The sequence below is a fragment of the Marmota monax genome, unplaced genomic scaffold (assembly GCF_021218885.2).
Source record: "Marmota monax isolate L192 unplaced genomic scaffold, Marmota_monax_Labrador192_F-V1.1 WCK01_AAM20220418_F8-fsc00073, whole genome shotgun sequence".
In the NCBI taxonomy this organism is placed as follows: domain Eukaryota; kingdom Metazoa; phylum Chordata; class Mammalia; order Rodentia; family Sciuridae; genus Marmota; species Marmota monax.
In genome coordinates, this window is record NW_026692846.1 from 1924937 (window position 1) to 1948499 (window position 23563).

A 23563-nucleotide genomic window follows, 5' to 3' on the forward strand; every position below is an offset into this window, starting at 1 on the left:
AGTTCAGGGGCCAAGAAGGACAGGACACTGCCTGGATGCCCGCGGGGCTGAGGTGAGGAAGGACCCGGTCTCTGCAGGGCACCTGGGTGTGCAGGGTGGGCAGAGCCAGGCGGGTTTCCAGCCTCAGCAGTGTGGGACCAGAGTTCAGCTCAGTCTTGAGGAAACTGCAATCAGTGTGTCCCCCCACCCTGTGACCTGGGGATTGAACCTGGCACTCTACCCCGGAGCCACTCCCCCAGTCCTGCTTATTTTATGCCCAGGCTGGCCCTGAACTGAATGACCCTCCCACTACAGCCTCCCGAGTGACCGGGAACACAGGCTTGTGCCACCGTGCTTGGCAGCAAAGGTACTTGTCAACGTATTGCCACTGGAGAGTCATAAAGGCTCGTGGACATGCCCCATGCAGTGAGCTGACACCAGTGTGTCAAGGAAAAGTGACAGGAAAGTCCAGGGTCACCTGGGACTGCTGCTGAAGTTGGGGCTGTGGTTGGGACACAGGCCTCGCCCCCTGAGGGCCCCATAGCAGCAGCATCCACTGCTGGGAGCAGAAGTGGCAGCACTTCCACATGGGCCCGCGTGAGGCAGCTTGGCTGAGGGAACTGTCCTGGCTCCCGGTGCCCAGGCATGAGGACAGAAGCCCTGTGAGTAGCAAGGGCACCACAAGGGTTTTAGGCCCCAGGAGCCTCAGCTATGAAACGCTCGTTGGGACCAAGCAATGAGTAAAGGTGAGGAGCCTCCCAGTGACCATGCAGACCCGGAGGGGAAGCAATGACGTTTTGAGATGAGGAGAGGACAGTTGCCGAGTCTCCGTGGCTGAATTGGGTAGCATGTCAGGCGCAGCTGGAGAGAAGCAGCGGAAGCCAGGTGTGAAACTGCTAGAAATTCTCAAAAATTGGTGCAAGACTGTGTCCACAGTTGTCGTTAGTACGACTCCTGTCAAGTTGAAGAGAAACCCACGTGTATGCATGTTGTGGAGAACATGAAAGGATCCTGGGAACAGAGGAAGAGGCCCCTGCCCGTCCAGGCATGACCAACAGAGACGAGGTGGCAGGAGAGGGTAGAGCGGTGTGTACCACCCAGGACCGAGCCCAGCAAGGTCACCTGCAAGCAGGAAGGCCAAATACGTTTTCAGATGCATCAAGGTGAGAATGTCCTGCCATGTGGGGTTCTGTGGATGTGCAGACCAATGGAAGAGCAAGAGCATTAGCACCAAGAATCATGGCCTCAAAACGCATCAAGCAACGACTGGTAGGATCATACCAGGTTTTAAGACATGCTGAAACGTCATGGTAGTAAACATAAAAGAAGGAACAAAAGCAAACTACTATTTGGGCTTAAAAACAGACCAACAGAGCATCCGGCAGCTCAGAGGGACCTGGGCTATGGTAAAGATGGCAGAACAAACCACAGGCTCTCCACGTGCAGAAAAACGGAGTGGTGGCCCGTCCAGGGCCACACCAAAGCTGGCACTAGGCCTAATGATACAAAGAACAGCTCCCAAGGCTGCTAGGACAGGGTGGTCCAGGACTTGGTAAGCATGAGTTAGATAAAGGGTGTCTTTGTTTACGTCAGAGTTAAGATGAAAACCACACCGAGCGGAAGAAGGCGTCCCACTCGAGCCCAGAGCCGACAGCACCTCAGCTGGACTCCACTAATGAAGGACGTCGTAGGTAAAGTGGAAGTTAGGTGAGGCGTGAAGGTTCTGCAGAGAGAAGATGATGATCCAGACCATAGGTGATTTCCACAGACAAGCAGCGCCACATGGGTCCAGAACAGAAGTGAGAACACAGAAGAGGGGCCCAAGGCCAACAAGTGAACGGGAAGAAGCATCAACCGTAATAATCAGCCCAATGCACGTGACAGAACGTGTCACCGCACGCCTCTTGGGCCAGCAGGAATTAGCTGGTGGATGCCTGGTGTTGGTGACAGCCAGAGGACGTTGGGTCTCTGGTGCATCCTGTGAGAGATGTGCCGTGGTGGACGTGTGGAGAGCTGTCCGACACCATGGGGCCACATGAGGTCGCACATCTCTGATCAGCCAGAAGTCTCACCCCTGAGTCTGCAAAGAAAGCAGTTCTCATGCTGGTCCCAAAGCGGCCCACGAGAGAACGTACCTATAGCCACATGCGTGAGGACAGCCTGAGTGGGTGGACAGGAGCTGCCCGCCACAGGAGCAGGCCACAGAGTGGAATGGGAGCAGCCCTTCTGACCCGGGAAGGAGGAAGTACAGACTCCACCTGCTCGGCCACTGCAGCTACCTGGCTTCCCAGCACGTGTGCGGGCAGGAGCTGGGGCCCTGGAGTCAGTCCCCAGAGCAGGGCACTGGGGGATGTAAAGCCTGGCCCCGGGCACATCTGGCTTCCCCTGGTGCTTCTGGGCCTAGACTCCAAGACAGTTCTAGATGGTCGTCAGCCACAGGCAGGAAGAGCTTCTGGCCGAGAGCTGGGAAGGGCTCCTGCTTGTCAGGGAGGGGAGGGACCCTGTTGGCTTCTCCATGTTTTCTCTGCTCTGCTCTTCGAGTCCCAGGCTGGGAGCTGAGCACAGGAGGGAGGGGTGCCCGTTGCCTTTGTGTTTCCTCGGCTGTCTTGGCCCCCGGCCTAGGAGACAGAATCAGCTACACGAGGTGCACAGCAGAACCAGGAAACTAAACCCCAGTTTCTAATTGGAATAGGGATTCCCCAAGAGCCAGAAAGCACTGGGGAGACACCCAGAGTGTGTGGGAAGCCACCAGAGGACGTGTATGGACTCCAGGGCCTGCCTACCCTAGATCCCATCAAACGGCCCAGCAGGAGCCCTCAGAGTTGGCACCCCACTCTCAGGCCTGGGGGTGCACGGCCCCATCACACTGGAAACCATAGTTAGGACCCCAGTTCAGAGAAAGGGGCTGGCAGTGCAAACCTGGTCAAGCTGACCATCTGCAAAACCCAAGCATCGATTAACATTCTTCTTAGGATTCAAAGGGAACCCAGAGCCTCACAACAAGATATTCACAGTATCCAAGATGCAATCCAAAAGCATGCAATATAATAAAAACCTGGGAAAATCTCAATAATCACAAGGGGAAAGACCTTCATCAGACACTAAGAGGGGACACAGTGACATTGTCAGAGACTTTACGATCAGAGACCTTAGCCATAATCCAAGAATAATGGGGCAAGCGGGAAACTGGAGCATCTCAACAGAGAACTAGAAGACATAGAGAATCCCAGAGCAAGACCAAGTGAGTACAAAGACTCACTAGAGTAGTCGTGAAAGAGACCCCTCCGATGCAGTCACCCGCTGCTTGGCAAAGGGCAAAGGCAGCACGAAGCAAGATGGCCTTAAGTCATCTGCAAAACCTACCCTAGTAAACCTTGACCCCGAATGGAAGGTGAAAACCCCCAGAACTTCAAGAAGATAAAAGGAAAGAAATGTGGGTGAGTCTGGATTTGTCAGTTTTTACATACCTCATCAAAACAAAGGAAAAAGAGTGAGAGTTGCACTTCTTCTTTAACAGTTGAAAACTGTTCTACAAAAGACATTGCCCAGAGGCGGAAGAGGCCAGCCATGGACTGGAGATGGTGCCTGCTGAGCACCTCTCTGATGACTGTGGTCCAAAACACAAAGGACTCTCAACAATAAGAAAACAACCTGATTAAAATACGGGCAAAAGAAGAGACACCAAAGACACACAGGTGGCAGGCAAGCATGGGAAAAGGTGCCGCACATCGTCATCAGGGAACTGGGATCGGATCAGCTCTGAGATCCCAGAACCCCACGCGCATGGTGAACACACCACCTGGCAGCACTGACGTGCCCGGGAAGGGGGCAGCAGGGAGGCTCGCCCTCTGCTGGCGGGAAAGAGAAGTGGCCAGCCCGGGGAAGAGCCCGCGGAGGCCCTCACAGACCTGCCTGCTCTCAGCCTCACCCAGCCCTCTCAGCCCAAGGCATTTATCCAAAAGAGGAGAAAACCTGTGTCCACCCAGAAACCTGGGTGCGGAGGGTTACAGCCCACACTGTCTTTCTTCCAGTGACGGATAAATACATGGTGGTTTATCCAGACAGTGGACCGGTACATGCCACCAAAGTGGAACGAGGGGAGCCACAGGAAGGCAAGCCCGTGGCTGGGTGGCGGAGTCGGTCTGGAACGCTGCCTTGTGGGGAGGGAGCAGCAGGGAGAGGGGGGACTGAGGGACTGTGGAGGGGGCTGAGTGGGAGACGCACTGGGGTACGCAGGGCTGGGGCGTCACCCTGCCTGGGCCAAAGCCCAGACAAGCAACACCCAGAGTGAGCCTGAAGGTGAGCTGTGGACGCGGGTCGAGAAGGTGTGTGAATTCTGGTTCACTAACGGTGTCCGCCACAGGGGGAAAGGTGGGCACGGGGGAGAAGTGTGTGTGTGAGAGGGAGGGAGAGAGGGGGAGAGAGGGGGAGGAGCACTAAAATTGAAATTAAAAAAAAAAATCCAAAGTAAACATTTTAAAAGAACTAAATAGAAATTTTAAAACTGAACAATGCAGTGGCTGAAATAAGAAGTCGCTGGGCAGTCCAGCAGCACAGGGCCATGGAGTGGGTGTGAGGCTCGACCAGCGGAGGTCACCCCACCTGCACAGAAGGGCAGACGAGATGGACAGGGGAGCAGAGCCGTCGGTGTCGGGGAGGCAGCTGCGCACACCTGGCGTTCCCACTGCAGGTCCCGGGAGAGAGGGAAGCCACACAGGAAAGGGACGTGAGGGGCATGGCTGCAGGACTTCCAGGATGAACTAAGGACAAACTGAAGCAACCGGGGCACAACCGGCACCACCAAGCTGCTGAAGGAACGGCAGGAGAATGCGCCACCAGAGAAGGAGCACGTGAAGAGAACTGTGCTTGGAAAGACGGCGGATTTCTCACCGGAAATCACAGGAGCCAGAAAGAAGGGCACAGAATTTCTTAAATGCTGAAGGAAAAGAACTGTCGAGATTTCTGCATCCAGTGACGATTCTTTCCAGAGTGGGGGTGAGGGGACTCCTCAGATGAAGGAGAACGTGGTCCCTACCCTGTACCAGCCAGCTCCGCACGGGTCTGAATGTAAAGGGGACCACACACTCGGAAAACAGCCCGGAGCTGTGTGAACTGGGATCAGGTCTTTGGAGGGCACCGAAAATTCTCTCCATAAAAGAGAAAATGTGAAAGGATTGTCCCTAAAAGACACTCCTGAGAGAATGAGGTGCCCAGGAGGGCTGGCGAAGGAGTGGGGCCCCGGGTGCTCGCACTTCTCCCCACACGGCTGCAGCACACAGCCCTGGGGACTGCCGGGGGGCTTCTTTCCCCTTCTTTTTGCCGTCCTGGGGACCAAACCCAGAACTCAGCCACTGGGCCACTCCCAGCCCTGGAGGCTTCCCAGGAAGCCGGACGCGCACCTGCCGCATCCTGGGCATCTCCGGAACTCGGAGCTTCGTGCCAGCTCACCCATGATTGCCAGAATCGGGGGCAGTTCAGACATCCTTTGGTGGCAAGTAGTAAATGATGGCCGCTGAGGTGGGTACTGCTGGGCAGCAGAAGGAGGCAGAGTGTGGACGTTGGCAACTCGAGGGAACCGGCCTCAAAGGCTACGCACCAGCTGACCCATTCCAGGGGACTTCCAGAAAAGGCCGAGTGTCGAGGTGAGGAGTCGCAGCTGCCAGATTCAAGTCCAGGTTCCCAAGCCCACCTGGCAGAGTGGGGGCGAGTGATGGCAGGGGTGGCTCACAGAGGTCACTGAGCACCTAAAACGAGTGAGTCTTCTCGTGGAAATGGTGCCTAGTCCAGCTGAATAAAGATGGGAACTTCACGCCCGTGTTAGCCACTGTGCATGAGATTGTGTTAGGCAGTTCCGTGTGACTTGTGGCCTACGTTGGGCCAGGTTTCCTATTAAAGTAGACCATGTCGAGGAAAGAAATGGGAAAGTAACAGATCGAAACACACACAGCAAACAGATGGCTCTTTTTAAAAATGTGCTTAGTGGAAAATTTAAAAGACAGATTGAGATATAGAATAATATAATTTAAATAAGAATATGCCGTGATCATTGTGCCTGGTTATGTAAGGCAGTCACCGTGGGGGGGCTCAAGATAAGATCTCCCCATCTCTCTGCAGCTCTGTTTGCCTGAAATTTATCAAAAACTGAAAAGAACTCAAAAACCCACTGCCACGAAATCAGGCATTTCTTATAGGTTAGGGGAGTGTTGTGGGAATGTGGGGGAACAAAGAACAAGAGCCTGGGGTTCACACCGGCCAGTGGTGACAGGAAGGGGGGCAGGGGAGAGAGCAAGCCACAGCAGCCAACGGCCGACCACTGGTGGGACTTGGGACTTGGAAGGTGCGCACTCCAGGGGGAGGTGTGTGACCTCACAGTGGCAGCTCAGGTGGGCACCTCGGGTGCTGCCGGGGGGCAAGTGGCACACTGAGCTAGATGTAGGCAGTGTCACCACATGAGCCCAAAGAGAAGGTGGGAGCCTGGGTCCCGAGTGCTGCTTGGAAGGGGCCAACGGTGGGCGGGCCTCAGACCCTGTTGGGGTGACTCGTGGTGCAGCGCCAGGAAGAGTGCGGGGCTTTCCCTATCAGAGGACGGCAAAAGTGGATCTTAAATAAATACGGATTTCAGGAAATCCTGAGATTAAGGTACCATGAGGAGAGACGTGAAGCTCCAAGGTGGAAGACAGGACCAGACACATGTGACACGGCAGAGTGACAGAGCTGAAGGCGGAGTGGCACATCTGAGCCCCTGCTGCAGGCTGCTGCAGGGTCACCGCCAGGCCTATGGAGATGCCCTTCAACAGGCATCAGTGCCACACCCAGGATGGCCTACAGACGGCCACTGCTAAAGGACCCCAAATCTCCACTCTCTAGGAAAACAGAACCCGTCAAAGCAGAGGGGCACGTCACCGGACCACAGGGGAAGGCCCCCGGGCGAGGGGCGGTGGGCGGTGGAGAGCAGCGGGAGGCTGTGCCTTCCGGACGCTCCTCACTTGTTCCCGTTTGCTGTCCACATGGTGGATGGACACCAAGGAAGCAGATGGGCACTGGACAAGATGCGGAGGACAAGGTGGGGTGCAGGGTTCCCATGCCCTCCCCGGGTGGACCCCCTCCAGGAACTGCTGTGTCCAGCCATGCAAAGCTTCTGTGGGGCAGTAGGGGCCCCTTATTATGTGGGCACAATATGTCCCAGCGCTGGCTGTTGGTGAACAACCCAACCTTCAGCCCCTCTCCTCCCTGTCCTCCCTGGAGCTGGGGTGGGGCTGCAGGACCCCGTGCCCAAATCCCACCTTGGTCTTCCCAGCAAACAGCTTGTCCTGAGACTGCCCAGCCCCTGCCAGCAGCCCGCAGCCCTCAGCAGCCCACAGGACGCACATGGCTCCCAGGACTCCAAGAGCTCCGGGCTGTGGATGTCTCTCTTCTTCCCCCCCCTTTTTTTTTTTGTGGGGTGGGGGTGTCTAGCCAGGACTCCTAGACAGAAGTGCTATCACTGACCTGGCTACCCACAGCCAGGACCAATGTCCCAATATCACAATAAAGAAGATCTGAGCAACGAAGTGGACTGTCCTGGCTTAGTGAGCACACAAATGACTGGGCCTTGCTGTCACGAGTGAGCTGTGCCACCAAGGAGCGCCACGTGCCCTGTGTCTTTCCACAGTGTCAGAGCTTCTGAAGATAATGAGTCCGCGAGTCGTCCATTCTGTTGCCTTGATTCCCCAGGCACGCCCGGCTCACCTGGGTGGCAGGAACCGAGGATCTTTATTCCCTTCTATCCTAATCGCTAATCTTTATAACACTCAAGTGGCACGTCATACTTGACAGGTTACAGGATGCTGAGGGAGGGTTAAGAATGGCCACGGGATTTGAAGGGGCAGAACTGAGCAAGGCAGGAAGCCTGCACAGGTGCCCACCCAGCCAAGGAGTGGGCTCAGGGCTCAGGGGTGGGGCTAGTTCAAGGCTCGGAGCTGTTGAGGCACTGAGCTGTCCAGGGAGGTGAGGGTCCCTACAGGCAGGTGGCTTCGAAGTGGGCTACACCAAGCAGGGGAATGAGCTGAGCTGAAGCCCTGGGGACAGAGTCAGGAGTGACAGCTCATGGCCCTGACCAGGCAGACAGTGTGGACCACCAGACCACTATCAAGTGCCCTTCCTTGTGTGGGTCTCAGGCGAGGGGTTGCACTACTGGGGGTCTGGCGTGCCTGGTCTCTCTGATGTGGGCTTGATACACCTGTGCATCCACATGCTCTGATTTAGTTGGTCAGTTCGCCTGTGGTCATTTTTTACTAGCACAATTATTTATCGGCTTGTGCCTTGTGATTGTGCTGAGCTTCTGGGATCACTCTTTTCGATGAATTGTGTATCTCCGACATCTGGTGGTGAGCTATGTGCCCAGAGACATTACCAAGTCACTCTGCCTTGGCACTTGCCCTCAAATGGAGAAGCTCAGGCTCCTCTGTACACCTTGGAGTAACTCAGAGCCACTCTCCACCCCTAGGAATCACATGTAAAATATTGATAAAAGCTGCCACACACGATGCAACACAGGGATTCTCATATAGACGACATCCTATGAAAGTACTATAACTAAATTAGAACTCACAAAAGATTTTTTAAACTCCATGGTCTACAACTTTTAAAATATATATAAAGGGAAATTTTAAAACAGTACAAGTGAAGGGAAATTCAAACATTCAGTACAACCGAGTGATAATAAAAATAGTACCTATGGGGACTTGCCGGTCGGGGTAAAATAACATTCTGAGGGAATTTTTATAGCCTCAATACCTGTATTAGACAATAAGAAAGGTTCAAAATCAATGCATTAAGAATCTGGCTTAAGAAGTTACATAGACCTCACAATAAACCCCAAAAAGGAAGAAGGTCATAAAGGGCAAGGGTTGGTGAAGGGGGCCGGTGGAGGGGCCCCAGAAGCGGACGTGAGTCTCTCAACAACTGCTGAGAACAGGCAGGTCATTCAGATGTGGGCTGCCCAAGAGGGCCAGCGACAGAAGTGCCAGAATTCAAAAGGAATGAGAACATCATGAGCCGCGTCACTCCAGGGCATTCGGAGACTTGGAGGAACTAGTCAGACTCTCAGGGATTCAGAGCTCACTGAAAGTGACCGGGGAGAGAAGCCCCACGGCCCTGCCGGGGCAACCAGACGGGCCGCCGGGGGGCAGGACAGGTGGGGCACGTGCTTCCCGGAAGCAGGCAGCAGGGCCTGTGCTGTCGTTCCCAGGAGCTTGGAAGGTGCCCCTGCCTGGCTCCCGTGGGGCCAGCGTGGGCCCAGGCACTGGGGCAGGAGCCTTGGCTGCATCTCTCCTAGTGACCTGACGGTGACCTGGGTGGGACAAAGCCCTCTCTGGTTCCTGGAATCTCCCTGTGGTGAGGCTCGAGAGCTGAGCTCTCCCTCTGCCCAGCAGGCCCTGGGCTCTGCTGAGGCCGGAACCCCAAGGACCAGCACCCTCCTGGGTCCTCCCTCCATCACCACGTCAGGAGCAGCCCCCTCTAGTGCCAACCCCCTCCATCTCCAGGGCTCCGTCTGGTCCCTCCTGCAGGCGGCCTCGGTCCTGCCGTCCTCCCCACCCCACCAGCTCTCCAGGTGGCAGAGCCCCTCCCACTCACCCAGGACCTGTTCACCCACCCTCTGTCCTGGCCCCCAGACCCACCCTTGTCCATTGTGGAGGTTAAGCATGGCCTGTAGGGTGACCGGGGTGCAGTCTTCCAGGGGCTGGGGGGTCCCTGAGTCTTGCAAGGGGCTGGGGGGCATCAGGAAGGACCCAGGGGAGAGGTGAGTTTCAGGCAGCCCCTAAGGGTATCCAGCCTGGTGCCCACAGCAAGCTCAGTGAGGACGGGCTGCTGAGGCCACCAGCTCCTGAGCCGTCCTGCAGCCCCGACTTTCAGCCCCCACCCTGGGGAGGGAACTCCGGGGAGGGAACTCCGGGGAGGAAGCCCAGAGACGGCTAATAGGGGCACTTCCTCCTACCTCCCGCCCCCTCTCTTCCCGGGTGGGGTCCATATGGTGTTCCCAGGGAACCATATTGAACCCAGCAGCACCTCCTCCGCCTTCCAGGGACAGCTGGGCGCTGTCCCACCCCTGTGGGGTCTCCGCGTTGCCTGTGAGGCTCAGCCTGGGGTGCTGGGGAGGGAAGCCCACCCTGCCCCCTGGGGAGGGCCTCCAGTTCTTCATGTGGAGCCGGTGTTCTCTGAACTTTGGGGAAAGGGGTATGATTAGCAGTTCAAATATTCATTCATTTAAATTCAAGTCTCTAGACTAGCAGGTTCTGAGATCCCGTGATTATGAATGCCAGGACCTGGCGATCACGAGCTGCCATTGCCTGGCAGGCTCTGGGCATCTGAACGAGCCAGACTTCTCAGGCCCCCACCTGCACTGGCCTCTGGGGGAGAGACTTGGGTGCCAGGAGGGAAGGTTCTGGAACCCCCAGCTGACGTGAGCAGTGACGGGCTGGGGTGCCAGCTTCCGGCTCTGCCAAGGCCTTATTTGGAGGAGTTTCTGCTGTAGGGAGGGTTGGGGGTGGAGGGGCAAGTGACTGGCACATTCACAAGCTATTCAGAGAGCTCCTCCCTCCCGGTTATTTTTAGGGTCTGACAAAGGGGAGCCGGCAACTTCCTGAGGCTTCCAGAAGTGCCAAGTCACAGACCATGGGCCAAGAAGGGCGTCTGTTTCCGCAGCACGGATAGGGAAACTGAGGCCCGGAGGGGTCTGTCTGAGGCAGGGGGGGAGTCGGCCTGGCCTCCAGCTTGTGGCCAGTTCTGGGTGGCCAGGGAGGGGAGCACAGGCCAGGCCTGGCTGGACCTTCCCACCCCAGGCACCCTGCACTGGGGTCTCACTTCCATTGGTCCTTCTGTGGGCCTGTCTGAGCTGACCGGCTGGGAGCACAGGGTACCCTGGTGGGCAGGGCACTCTGAGGCCTAGGTTTGGTGGCCCTGCAGGCTGGTCCCTGGCACTCTTCCTGGGAGGACAATACCTCTGGGCCGAGACGTTTGTAGGGTTCTTGGGGAAAGAAGCAGCCAGAAATGTGGGACTGCATCTGAGACGAGGGCTGCCTGGCCACCGAACTTTGCCCCCCTCCCCAACCCTGCCCTCCTCCCAACCCTGCCCCCCTCCCCAACCCTGCCCTCCTCCCCTGGGCTTGTTGTGTGAGCCGCCACCAGCCCTGTCAGTCTCATGGGCACCCAGGAAGCGTGGAGAACTCCCCGTCCACAGGGAGCTGGAGTGGGCTAGGCAGCTTAGAAAGTTCTGGAATAAGCCCCAGAAGCAAGCTCACAGTGCTGTGGCTTCTCTCTGGAGGCGAGCCCCGAGGACAGCAGGACCCCTTGGGGGAGGGTGGTAGGCCCAGTTGGGGTTCTGGCCTTCCCTGACATGGGATCAGGAGGGACTTGGAGGGTGGGGAGGCCAGCCTGAGCACACATGGCAGCCCAGACCACAGAAGTGGTCAGGGAGGATGAAAGGATAAGAGGAAGGACTTCCAACAGCAAGTCTGGCTAGAGCAGGGCCAGGAAGTGGGATGAGAGAGGTTGTGAAGGACTTTGCCAGAAAGGTCCCTGGCCTGCTTAGAGGCCAGGGCTCCGGGAATGGGAGCAGGACTCCTCGGGCCCCCACCTTCCAGCACTGTGTTGATGCCAGGAAAGGGGTAACAAGTGGAACCCGGTGAGAAGGAGTTTCTTCTGGATCTTGAGAGTGTGGGTGCTGGCAAGAAGCACAGGACCTGGCAGCTCTGCTCCCGGAGGCTCCGTGCCCCACTGACTCAGAGACTCTAGTCATTGTCCTTATGTGCCTTTCCTTCTACCCACCCTTCCTTTGGCCACCCCCAGTCAGAGGAGCAGGAGACAGAGTGAGCTGTGAGGTTCTTGTTTCTGATCCTATAAGTACCACCACCACCACCACCATCACCACCATTACCACCATCATTACCACCATCACCATCACCACCACCACCACCATCACCATCACCACCACCATCACCACCATTACCACCATCATTACCACCACCATCACCACCATCACCAACACCACCATTACCACCATCACCACCACCATCACCATTACCACCACCACCATCATCACCACCATCACCACCACCATCACCATTACCACCACTACCACCATTACCACCATCACCACCACCATCACCACCACCACCACCACCATCACCACCACCACCACCATCACCACCATCACCAACACCACCATCACCACCATCACCATCACCACCAACACCACCATTACCACCATCACCACCACCATCACCACCACCACCACCACCATCATCACCACCATCACCACCACCACCACCACCATCACCACCACCATTACCATTACTACCACTACCACCATTATCACCATCACCACCATCACCATCATCACCACCACCATCACCATTACCACCACCATTACCACCACTACCACCATTATCACCATCACCACCACCACCATCAACACCACCATCACCATCACCATCACCATTACCACCACCACCATCATCACCACCACTACCACCATTATCACCATCACCACCATTACCACCATCATCACCACCACCACCACCACCACCACCACCACCACCACCACCATCATTACCACCACCATCATCACCATCACCACCACCATCACCATTACCACCATTATCACCATCACCACCACCACCATCATCACCACCACCATCATCCCCACCACTACCACCATTATCACCATCACCACCATTACTATCACCACCATCACCACCATCACCATTACCACCACCACCATCACCATCACCATCACCACCACTACCACCATTATCGCCATCACCACAACCACCATCATCACCACCACTACCACCATTATCACCATCACCACCATTACCACCATCACCACCACCACCATCATTACCACCATCACCACCACCATCACCACCATCACCATTACCACCATCACCACCACCACCATTACCACTACTACCACCACCACCACCACTACCACCATCACCAACACCACCACCACCATCATCACCACCATCACCATCACCACTACCACCACCATCATCACCACCACCATCATTACCACCATCACCACCACCACCATCATCACCACCACCATCATTACCACCACTACCACCATTATCACCATCACCACCACCACCATCATCACCACCATCACCACCACCACCATTACCACCATCACCACCACCACCACCACCACCACCACCACCACCACCACCACCACCACCACCACCATCACCACCACCACCACCATCACCACCACCATCACCACCACCACCACCATCACCACCACCACCACCATCATCACCATCACCACCATTACCACCATCACCACCATCACCACCACCATCACCACCATTATCACCATTACCACCACCACCACCATCATCACCACCACTACCACCACCATCACCATCACCACCACCACCACCATCACCACCACATCACCACCATCATCACCACCACTACCACCACCATCACCATCACCACCACCACCACCATCACCACCACCATCACCACCACCATCACTGTTATAAGTAACGACAGCACCACCATTACCAGTAGCAGCATCACCATCATCACCATTATCACCATCATCATCACCATGACCACCATCATCAGCATGACCATTGCCATCATCATCAACACCACCATCAACACCACCACTCAAATCTTCAGCTCCAGCTCTATCCACACCACCTATGGTCCCTCATGTTCTTGTCCATCCTGGTCACCCTCACCATCCTCAGCCCACTCCTCTCCCTAGGGCAGGTGGTGCTGATGATGGCAGGTGGAGGGTAGCAGAAGAGATGGTCTCAGATTCACTGGTGACAGGTTGCTGAAGAGGATGGCACTTGTTCTGGGAAGCTAAGACAACAGAGGGAATGCATGGAAGGCCCAGGAATGAGGCATGACCACCTCTGGACTCCACAAGGAATGGAGCAGCTTCTGGTGGAGACGCTGCTGCTGCCTTGGGTAAGGAACCCAGCAGTGGGCTGGGTCCACAAACTGGAGCAGGAGACCTGGTTCCAGGAGCAGTGCCTCCCTAACGTGGGATTCTGGCAGCAGGACTTGGACCAGAGTCTGGTGTGCTTGCTGTCGAGAGGATCATGCCTGGCCCACTCTCAGGAGCCCACCGCTCTCAACAGCTGGGTGAAGTCCTGAGGGACCTGGCAGAGGCCCAGGGGGAGGCCCCATCCTGGCCCTGAGCATCTCTGGGCCCTGGTCCAAAGCAGTGCCCAGCACAGGGCTTACCACGAAGGTGACTGGGGCCCACCAGAGCAGGCCCGAGGGCGCATGTCTCCAACAGGGCCTTTCCTGGCTGGCTTTTGCATGGAGATTTGGGAGCAGCCAGCAATTTCTGTGAAGGGTCCTGAAGGAAAGCAAGGAGCGCTGAACAGCTGAGTGTGTGGCTGAGGCAGGACATGGGACATGGCTTCTCCCTGGGAGGGAGGCCCAGCAGGGAGCAACCAGGCTCTGGACGGCTGCATCTTGCCGTGCTGCCACTGAGCCGGACCCTGGTGGCGCCCACTGCTGGAGTCCCCTGCCTGCAGAGTGTGGGCTCGGCTTCCTGCTGTTTTGCATTTGGCAGTGTTGGGTGTGGGTGGAGATGGGGAGTCAGGGAGCTGCCCCACCATGTCTTGGCCACTCTGCCTGACCCTCCAGCCAGGCCCTGTGCTCTATGCTGCCTGCACCAGGAGGGGCTCGGGGGCTCAGGGCCTGGTCCACTTGCCCCTGGGGTGTCTCAGCTTCCCTCAACAGCAGGAGGGAGAAAGGGTGCAGCCAGTCACTCATCAGAACCCCGGCTGCTGGGTCTGGAGCGGCCTCTGGGAGGGGCTGCCAGGGCCCAGGAGCCTCCCTGAAGCAGACACAACCAGTGTGCATGCAGAGGGCCAGTGGACTGGGCATGCCCCTGGTAGGTATAGCATCTGGGCCTCTGGGGGCTCTGGGGGGCTCCTCAGGGCCACTGCAGACACTGCCCTCTCTCCCTGTGGTTGGCTCACCGTCCGCCACGCCCATGTGGCACCCGGGGGCTGTCCACGGTACTGTGCTCACTGTGGTCTCTACCCAGCCCGTCCCCATCTCACCCACAGTGAAGCTCGCAGGGACAAAGCCCCGGTGGGGAGGAGGGGCCCAGGCTGTCCAGGGGACCCGTGCCAGGTCGCCCCTCCTCTGCTTGGCTTGTTGGGATGACATGGTTGGGGCTGAGGACTCTAGAGAGCCTGTCACATGCCCTTTCGAGAGCTCCAAGTCCCCTCAGTCGGGTCTGTGGGGCTTGAGGAGGGGCAGTGGGCTCTGCCTGCTGAGGCCAGGCTCTCTGCAGTCCTGGGGCTTCCTGGCTGGGAGCAGTTGAGGAAGGGGCTGGCTGATGTCCCCCGACCTGCTGGCAGCTCCTCTCACAGCTCCCGGGCCAGGTTCCTGGAGGGACTCAGGCTGCCCCCTGCTGGAGACTGGGAGAGAGGCAGGAAGGAGCTCCTCAGCCTAGAAGGGTGGGCCGACTGCGGGGGGGCTCCCACTGGGTCTGGGGATGGCTCTGCATCTTCACATTTGCTTTCCCAACTCACCCCTGGCCAGACAGGGCCACGTGGTCTGGGGACAGCAAGCGTCCAGTGATGGACATAGGGAGCTGGCCCAGGGAACACGGAGGAGATGGCAGCACAGAACCCCACGTTTCCTCGAATCCCGTCTGTCTGTCTGTTCCTTTAAATTACTGCTGTTGATTGTCCTTCCTGAAGGTGACTCAGGAGACAAGGGGAGTCTGACAGGCCCTGGACCAGGCTGGGGTCAGAGCTGCCTGTCCCCTCCGCCGAGGACTGCCGCAGAGGGGCAGGCACCCACCATGGGAGTGCCCAGAGTTCCCACCACAGCCTGGACAGGGCGCCTGGGAGCCCGGGCCAGACCCCGGCTGCCGACGGGGCAGGAGTGGCAGGGCCACTGGGACACGAGGCCAGGGGCAGGCCTGTCCTAGCCAGGCAAGCTGCCGACACAAACCACACACGGCAGTTGGGTTTTTAATTCTTTTTATTGAAGAAAAGAAAAGGAGAGAAAAAATAGATTCCCCACCCTGTGTCTTCCCAAAGTGGGCTTAGTCCTGCCCCTGGGGGCCTCGGGTCAGGGCTGTGCTCTCTGCCTGGGTCTGAGAGGGGCCCAGGGCCCTGGAAGGGAGTGGGGGTCTGGCTGCTTCCCCAGGGGTGGGGGATGTCTAAAAAATGGAGCCAGGCCAGCGGGCCACACGGGCTGGTCCTCTGCAGCGGAGTCTCAGGTGGGCATCCTGGGGACACTGGCCCATCCAGGCCTGTCCGCTGTCCACAGCCCCCCGCCCGCTGGGGCTCGCCCTAGAAGGGCAGAGTCTGAGGCACCTTTGGGCCTCTGGAGCCCTGTGCCTGCCGGGCTGCGCCACCTCCTGTCCTGCGTCTGGCTCTGGTCCCAGCGCGGGCCCTCTGCCTGGCCGTCTGTGCCCTGAGGCCGGGGTGCAGGCCTGGCCTGCGCGTGAGCGTGCCTGTGCCCGTCCTGTGGCCGGAGCGGGCAGAGCAGATCCCTCCTCCTGGCCCAGTGCGGGCCGCCGCCCGCCCACTCAGACCTCCGTCTGGAGGTCGATGATGTCCTGGCCCACCAGCGGGATGGTGGCTCCGGCTTTCTCCCACTCCACGCTCCGCAGCTCCAGGGGCGACGGCGGCAGTGGCTCCAGCTCCTTCTTCACCCAGGCGGGCGTCCCGTGGGCCTTCCGGAGGCTCTCCCAGGGCCGCTTGTTGGGCGTCTGCTGCTTTTCTGGCTGCGGGGCGAGTGGCAGGGGCGCGGGCGAGAGGCAGGGTGCAGCGGGAGGGAGAAGAGGGGGCAGACCAGGTCAGGAGGGGCTTCAGGGAGGGGCCCCGGCACATCTCACCCTACGACTGGCAGGGCCCGGGGCTGGCAGGGAGGGCGGCTGGGAACCCGCCTGCCCCCACCCTGACCACACCCGAGCGCCGTGCCAGGCTCAGCTGCGTCCTGCCCCTCGGGGTCCAGCCTGGGCCCACCAGGCCGGTCCTCAGGAGAGGCAGAATGAGTGAAGGAGTGAGTGACCAGGTGGGCAGAGTGGGTGTGGACAGCAGGGGAGGCCCCGGGACCCCGTGCCGCCCCCGCCCTCCAACCTTGCTGTCGGGGCCCAGCGCCTCCTTGTCCTTCTCGGCCGCGTGCTGCAGCTTCCGGTTCAGGTCCTGGAACATGTCCTGGTGCCGCTTCCGCGTGTGCATGATCTTCTGCAGAGGGAGGCCACTGTCCTGAGCAGGGCCCGGCCAGCCATGCTGCCCATCACCAGCCCCTGGGGACAAGGCCCGCCACCGCCCCAACTCCACCTCCCTGCCCGCCCCAGTGGCCTGAGCTGCCTGGTCAGGGGCTGGGTGTGCCCTGCCTGTCCAGGGAGGGGGACATCAGCACCCACCTCAAAGTCCAGTTCTGCATACCGCGATTTTCGCCGCTGTGGGGACAAGTTTATGCTCATTTGTTACTGGTTCCCTAAGACTCCCGGACCATGAGTCCAGGTCCTCCCTGTGGTGAGGGAGGGCGACCAACCCCTGTCCTGCCTTCAGGGTCCACGCCAGGCCAGAGGGTGTGCCCCGAGGGCCTGTGTTCTGTGCAGGCTGCCTTTCCCTGGACTCACTAAGGCCAGCGGGGGGCTCGGGAGGTGCAGTGGGGTTGCTGAGGTTGAAGGGAAGCTGTCAGCAACAGGCTGGCAGACAGGACAGGAGCAGCTTCCTCCCGACGGCAGGACCCTGGGCCAGCACAGCCCTCCTCTCCCGGCCCCAAGGGGCCCGTCTGCCAGCTCGTCTGGAGGCTGCTCCTCCCACATGCATGTGCCAGGGGCCAGAGTCAGGGCTGGGCAGGGGTGTCCAGCTCAGCCAGACCAGCACATGCTGCCCAGGGTCAGAAGGACTGACGAGGGCCACAAGGCTGGGCTCACCCGAGGATGCACTCGGATCCCAGGTGCATCCCCAGAGGCCGAGAGCCAGGAGGGGCAGTACATCCCTCAGGCCCTACCCTGACCGGAGTCTCACATCCCACTGGTCAACTCAAGACGCCAGGTTGATATGGGGACACTTGCTGCCACACTGCCCGTTCATGAGGAGGCTAGACTCAGCACCCAGGCTGGGGCCTGAGAGGGGGCAGGGACAAGAGGCATGGCCAGCATGGGCTGCTAAAAGCTCCCTCTCACTTGGCCTGCTGCCCTGGGAGTGGGCCTGAGGGCAGCGGGTCCTGGCCAGCCCTGCCCGGCCAGTGGTGCAGGTAGAAGCCGGCCTGTCAGCACGGCCCATCTGCTGCTGCTGCTGGGGGCCGGGAGCCTCCCCTGCAGGCCGGGCCGGCCGCCCGCGCCCCCTGGGACGCCCTTAGACACCACGCTGAGTGCAGCCCAACCCGCTGGCCCCACCAGCTCAGCTGGCCCTGGTACCCTCACCTCCAAGGAGCTCACAGACAAGGTGGTGACGTTTTCGTTCTTGGTGACAGTCCCCGAGCTTGGTCCTGGGTGGGCGGAGGGCTCCCCCGTGTCCCCCAGGCTGGGAGGCGCTGGCTCCAGGGTGGGCGGTGGAGGCAGGGGCTGCTGGGGCGGTGGGGGTGGTGGGGGTGGGGGTGGCGGGGGCTGGGCAGGGGGTGCCTCTGGAGGCCCGCTGCCAGGGGGCTCGCGGGTGGGTGGGCTGCGGGTGGGGAAGCCGGCCTCGGGCGCCATGCTCAGGTGTATGAGGCGCGTCTGGGGCATCTGGTCGATGTTGATGCTGTACTTGGGCTCCTCCTTCGGCTTGGGCCGCAGCGTGGCCGTGGCCGTGGGCAGGATCACGTAGCTCGTGTCCAGAGCCTTCTCCTGGGCCCGGCTCAGCTCTGAGTCCAGCTTCTTAAAGATGTCCCCATCGCCAACGAAGGAGGACTTGGGTGCTTTGTCCTTCTTGAGGGTCAGTGAGTGGTTGGGGAAGTCGGGCAGGGGCCCACCAGGGTAGCGGGGCGAGCCATGCAGGTGCAGCTTAGACACGTTGGCCGGCAGGCTGTTGAAGGTGGACGGTGGCCCCTTGGCATGGGCCAGCTTCAGCTTCTCCTCCTCAGGCAGTGATGGCCGCTTGAGCGTGCCTGTGATGGTGGCCGTGCGGCAGGCCGCGATGTCCTTGTTCAGCACTGTGGGGTCATGAGCGGCAGATGGGGGTCAGGCAGGCCCCCAGCGGGAGGGCCCAGACAGGCCAGCACCACTGCCCCCGGTCCCACCTGCTGGCTGGCCTGGGGCACTTGCCCCTGACCCAGGCCTGGTGCGGAGCTGGCCAAGGCTCATATCTTTTTAAGCAAGGCTGGCACCTGGGTGCCCCTCTGCCTGCCCCAGCAAGAAGACAAACAACTGTCACCCACAAGTGGCCTGTCCTAGCAGCTCAGAAGGACAAGCAAGGTGGCCCTACCCAGGAGTGCAGGGACACACCAGTGCGGCAGGTGGAGCAGCCTATTCTGGGGAAGGGACCCCGGCTGGTCAAGCGTCCCCGCTGCCCAAAGCCGGCTCATGGCTGAGTCGGTGTAGGGAGGACGTGCCAGGATCTGCCCAGGAGGGCAGCAGGCCCAACCCAGGCTCCCAAGCACTCAAGCCTGCACCCTGAGGGACGCCTCCTGCCTCCCAGCACCTGGAGCCTGGACGCCTATGCCTGGCGGGCACCCTCCACTCTGAAGGTCATCTGGTCCCTGGACAGCTGGCCCAGGCTGCCTGCCCTGTGACCGGGGCTTGGCTGGCCCCACCTCCCATCCCACTCCTGATTATCCCGCCTCCACTAGCCATTGGAGGGCCAGAGCTTTCCACCACCCAGCGTCCACGGCAGCCTCTCCACACCCAGTGGTTCCATTCTCTAAAGAGCCAGACCCAACCCGGTGCCCCACCCATAATGGCCTGAGGATGGGCTCCTGTGCATATCCGGGCCAGCACTGGTGTCCACCAGCTGCTCCCTCCATCCCAGCTCACCAGGACCCACTGGTGTTAGCCACCACCTCCTGGGCGCTCCCCAGGCCCCTTGCAGGGTCTAGCCACCTGCGCCTTCTCTCCTGCAGCTGGCCCTGGCAGGTCGTGCTTCTCCACTGCCCTCTCCACCTGCACCTTCCCCCAGGGTCAAGGCCATCTCAGGAGACGCCCAGCTGGGGCTGGTCACTCAACAACGTCCCACGCCCCACGGGCCCAGACACCCCATCGCCCCCAGGTGCTCGGCTCCCTGTGTGGCAGGGCTAGCGTCCAGCACTGTGGACGGGTGGTGTGCCTCCCCTACCTGTGCCCAGCACTGGCTGTGTGGCCCCACCTGCTGGCTGCAAGCCATTCAGAAGGCACCAAGCACTCTGGGGGCCCAGTGCACACCCACGCGGCTGGGGTCCACCTGGCAGCAGCTGACATTCGTCACCTGGGACTGTCCCAGCCTCATGTCTATCTCTAGAGAAGATGCCCTAAGTACCTGACCAGCCAGAGGGAGCATGATTAGGTGGCCCCTCCACAGCCAAAGACTGCCTGCCACTGCCCCAGATACCTGGTTCCCAGGACACCACTGGAGGAAGCAGACCTCTGTTATCTGACTCTTGGGGGTGGGTTAGGAGCCTCATTAGGCAGATTCTCTTTTTGCTCTTGCTTCCAGGAAGCTCAGCACTAGCCTAGACCCCCAGTGGTGGGTCCTCCTCCCTGCAAGCTCAACCTGGACTAATGATGAAGTGAAGGCAACACAGAACAGGGTGCTTGAGGGAGGGTGGGTGGCAGGAGAGGGTGGCGATGGGTGGCAGGGTTTCATGCACAATTCCCAGCCTCGTTGCCTGGGAGGAGGGTGCAGGGGAGTCAGGCAGGTGCAGGAGAGCTGGACTGGCTGACCATCAGGGACTCAGGGACAGGTTTCTGGAGCGCCCTCAACAGCACCACAGCTCTCCTGCAGCCTCGGGGTGTGAGGGACAGGGGCCTGGTGCCAGCAGAGGGCGAGGACAGATGAGCACACAGACGCTGGGCAAAGAGAAGGAAGCAGTGGGCCGACCCGGCCACCTGCCGTCTCACCTGTCGGTCGCTCACCTGATCTACAGGCCAGATCCACATCCTTCTCAAAGTCAGTCTGCAAGACAGAGGGTGGGCAGGGGTGAGGGCCGGGGGGCAGAGGGGCTACTGCTGCAGGGAGGCCTGGAGGGCCACACACAAGGTGCCCAGGCGCTGACGCGCTGTCACCAGGCACCCAGGCCACGTCTACAGAGTCCCTGCAGGGTGGCCACGCCTCCAAACGGGCCCGCAGGCCTGGGGGTGGGAGCGTCTTCTGGGCAAGGGCGACCGTGCCTCTGAAGCAGGTGTGGACGTGTCTGGGAACAAGTGCTCCTGTCCGCGTGAGTGTCTGTGGGCGTGTTCGCGTGTGGCGTGACAGCGTGAGCGTACGTGTGCGTGTTTCCTTGTCTGTTGTTTGCGTCGGTGTCTGCAGGCACGCCTGTGTTCTTCTAAGCCCCCACGGGGCAGCTGGCCAGCCCTGCTGACCACAGCCTCCAACCCCAGGCCAGGAGCAGCCTCGAGGTCTGGAGCGCCTCCTCTCCTGGGCCCCTGCCATGGTGCTGGGGCTGAGGCAGAGAGGCCAGGGACAGGCAGAGCAAGGGAGGGACGCCAATGTGGTGACGGCCACCACTGGCCATCCTTTGAGCAGTGGCCTGGTCCCCACTGCAGCAAGGAAGGGCAGCAGCTGAGGAGAAGGGAATGACACCCAGACCCACCCTTGGCCTGGGCCCATCCCAGACCCATTCAGAGGCCACAGGGCTCCAGGGGACAATCCAGGGGACAATCCCTTGCTCTCAAACCTGGACGCTCCTTCCCTGCAAACACAGGTCGACGGGAAGACGAATCTTCCCACTAAGGTCAGGGGTTAGCCAGGAGAAGCATCAGGAAGGGCTGTGTCTCCAAGGGACCCAGTATCTGCCGGAAACCCTGACACTGCCCCTTTCTGGATGGAGAAGCTGAGGCCATCGTGGGGATTTGGAGGCCCTGCCTGGGCTGGGGTGGGTGATGCCCGAGGCCGGGAAGCCAGCCGGTGGGGGGCCAGGAGCCTGTGCAAGAGAAGGCCTAGGCATGAGCTGCCAGGTCCAGGCCAGGGGCCAGAGGGGCTGGGGGATCCTGGTTGAGCCTTGGGGCTCTGGGCTGCCCGGAGTCAGGGTCTGAGGGTGGCGGGCAGTTTCAGTATCCATGGGGGCCTGATGTGGGCAGCTGCACAGAGGCCTGGTGCTCAGGAGGCCCTGAGCTGTTGGCCTCGCAGGGGCCTGTGTGCAGTCCTAGAAGGGGCAGGCTAAGAGCTGGGCAGGCGGGCAGGGCCTCACTCAGCTGGACGTGGGATGGACGCCAGCTCCACCCTTCCCGGCCTGAAGCTCTGGATCGGGGTTCACCTTGGAGAGCCTCAGTTTCCTCAAATGCAAACTGAGCTCAGGGCTCCTCTAATGGGTGCCTCGGCCCAGGGCAGCTCTGGGCCCAGGGAGGACCCTGAGGTTCCCAGTGGGGGTGCCTGTGCCCCCAGCTCCCAGTCCTACCATGAGCTGGGCATGGCCGTTCTGGAAGGAGCCCCCCGAGTCCCCGTTGCCCTCCTCCTGGCGATCCACCACGCGGCACTTCACGGCATCCTGGACCTGGGGAGGGAGCGGGGAGCGTCAGTGTGCAGCAGGGCCCGGGGACATGGCAGCTCTGGGGTGCCCGGGAAGGGGCAAGCCTGCAGCGGGCGGGGGGGGGGAGGACTGAGAGGTGTGGTGGAGGAGGGGACAGGACATGTCCACAGCAGGCCATGGCCTCTCTCTTCATCTCTGAGACACTCTCGCGCTCTCTGTGGCATAAGAATGAAGAAACCTGGAGTCCCCTGGCTGAACGCTGCAGGCCCTGCTGGCCGGAGTCGGACAAGGACTTCCAGTGGCCTCAGACCTGTCCTTCATCACCAAAGCCTCTTCTCTCAGGCAGGCAGACGGATGGGGGTCCCTGCAGGTGGACCGGCCTGCTCCTCCTCCAGCAACACTCTCCATGAAGGGACCTCAGCCACGCGGGTGGGGCTGCAGCTTCTGCCTGTCCTGTCCATGTGGCCAGCAACTGCCAAAGGAGGTGGTGATCGGAGGTCCAGGGGTGCTTCGCGAGGTTCCATGCAGCTCTGAGCCAGGGCCAGGCTCCACGGCGGTGCTCTGCCCGCCCCTCGACGAGGTCTCAGAGATGTCTGTCCAGCCCCCGCCCCGGCCTCACCCCTGCCACCTCTGCGGCTGCCGCCCTCAGGTCTGAACTCCCAAGCTGCTCTGTCCTTGGGGTGTCCCTGCTCTTTCCTCCTCACAGGCCGCTCTTCTTTGTTCACAAAGCCAAGCAGCCAGGACAGGGGCCGGAGGCAAGATGGTGACCTCGGAGCAGACTGCAGCCCCAAGTCCATGCCGGGCCAGAATGGCTGTTGGCAGGCGGGCAGCCGAGCACCTGGCCATGGTGCCGCTGAGAATCAAGGGCACGAGCAGATCTCTGGGGCCAGGCAAGGCACTGGTAGTGCTCAGTGGTCAGGGTGAGTGGCCGTTCGGGATGGCAGGGCGGGGCTCTGGGGAGTTCCTTCCTCCGTGGGGGCTCTTCGGTCCCCCATGCCGTTTCTGCCTG

General features: G+C 60.0%; 1 protein-coding gene across 2 annotated transcripts in view; it reads right to left on the minus strand.

Moving 5' to 3' along the window:
* Positions 1-15975: 15975 nt before the first annotated feature.
* Positions 15976-23563, minus strand: part of Adgrb1 (adhesion G protein-coupled receptor B1) — a 75962-nt gene continuing 68374 nt past the window's right edge. Inside the window, exons 26-31 of one of the 2 annotated variants that reach the window (XM_046449078.2) lie at positions 22483-22578; positions 21002-21041; positions 18401-19107; positions 17390-17425; positions 17100-17207; positions 15976-16744 (exon numbers count right to left, since the gene is read on the minus strand). In XM_046449078.2, the coding sequence (XP_046305034.1) occupies positions 16547-16744; positions 17100-17207; positions 17390-17425; positions 18401-19107; positions 21002-21041; positions 22483-22578 (1185 nt within the window). In that variant the 3' untranslated portion in view covers positions 15976-16546. Of the gene's footprint in view, positions 16745-17099; positions 17208-17389; positions 17426-18400; positions 19108-20986; positions 21042-22482; positions 22579-23563 lie in introns of both variants that reach the window. The other variant, XM_046449076.2, reaches the window with a different exon arrangement.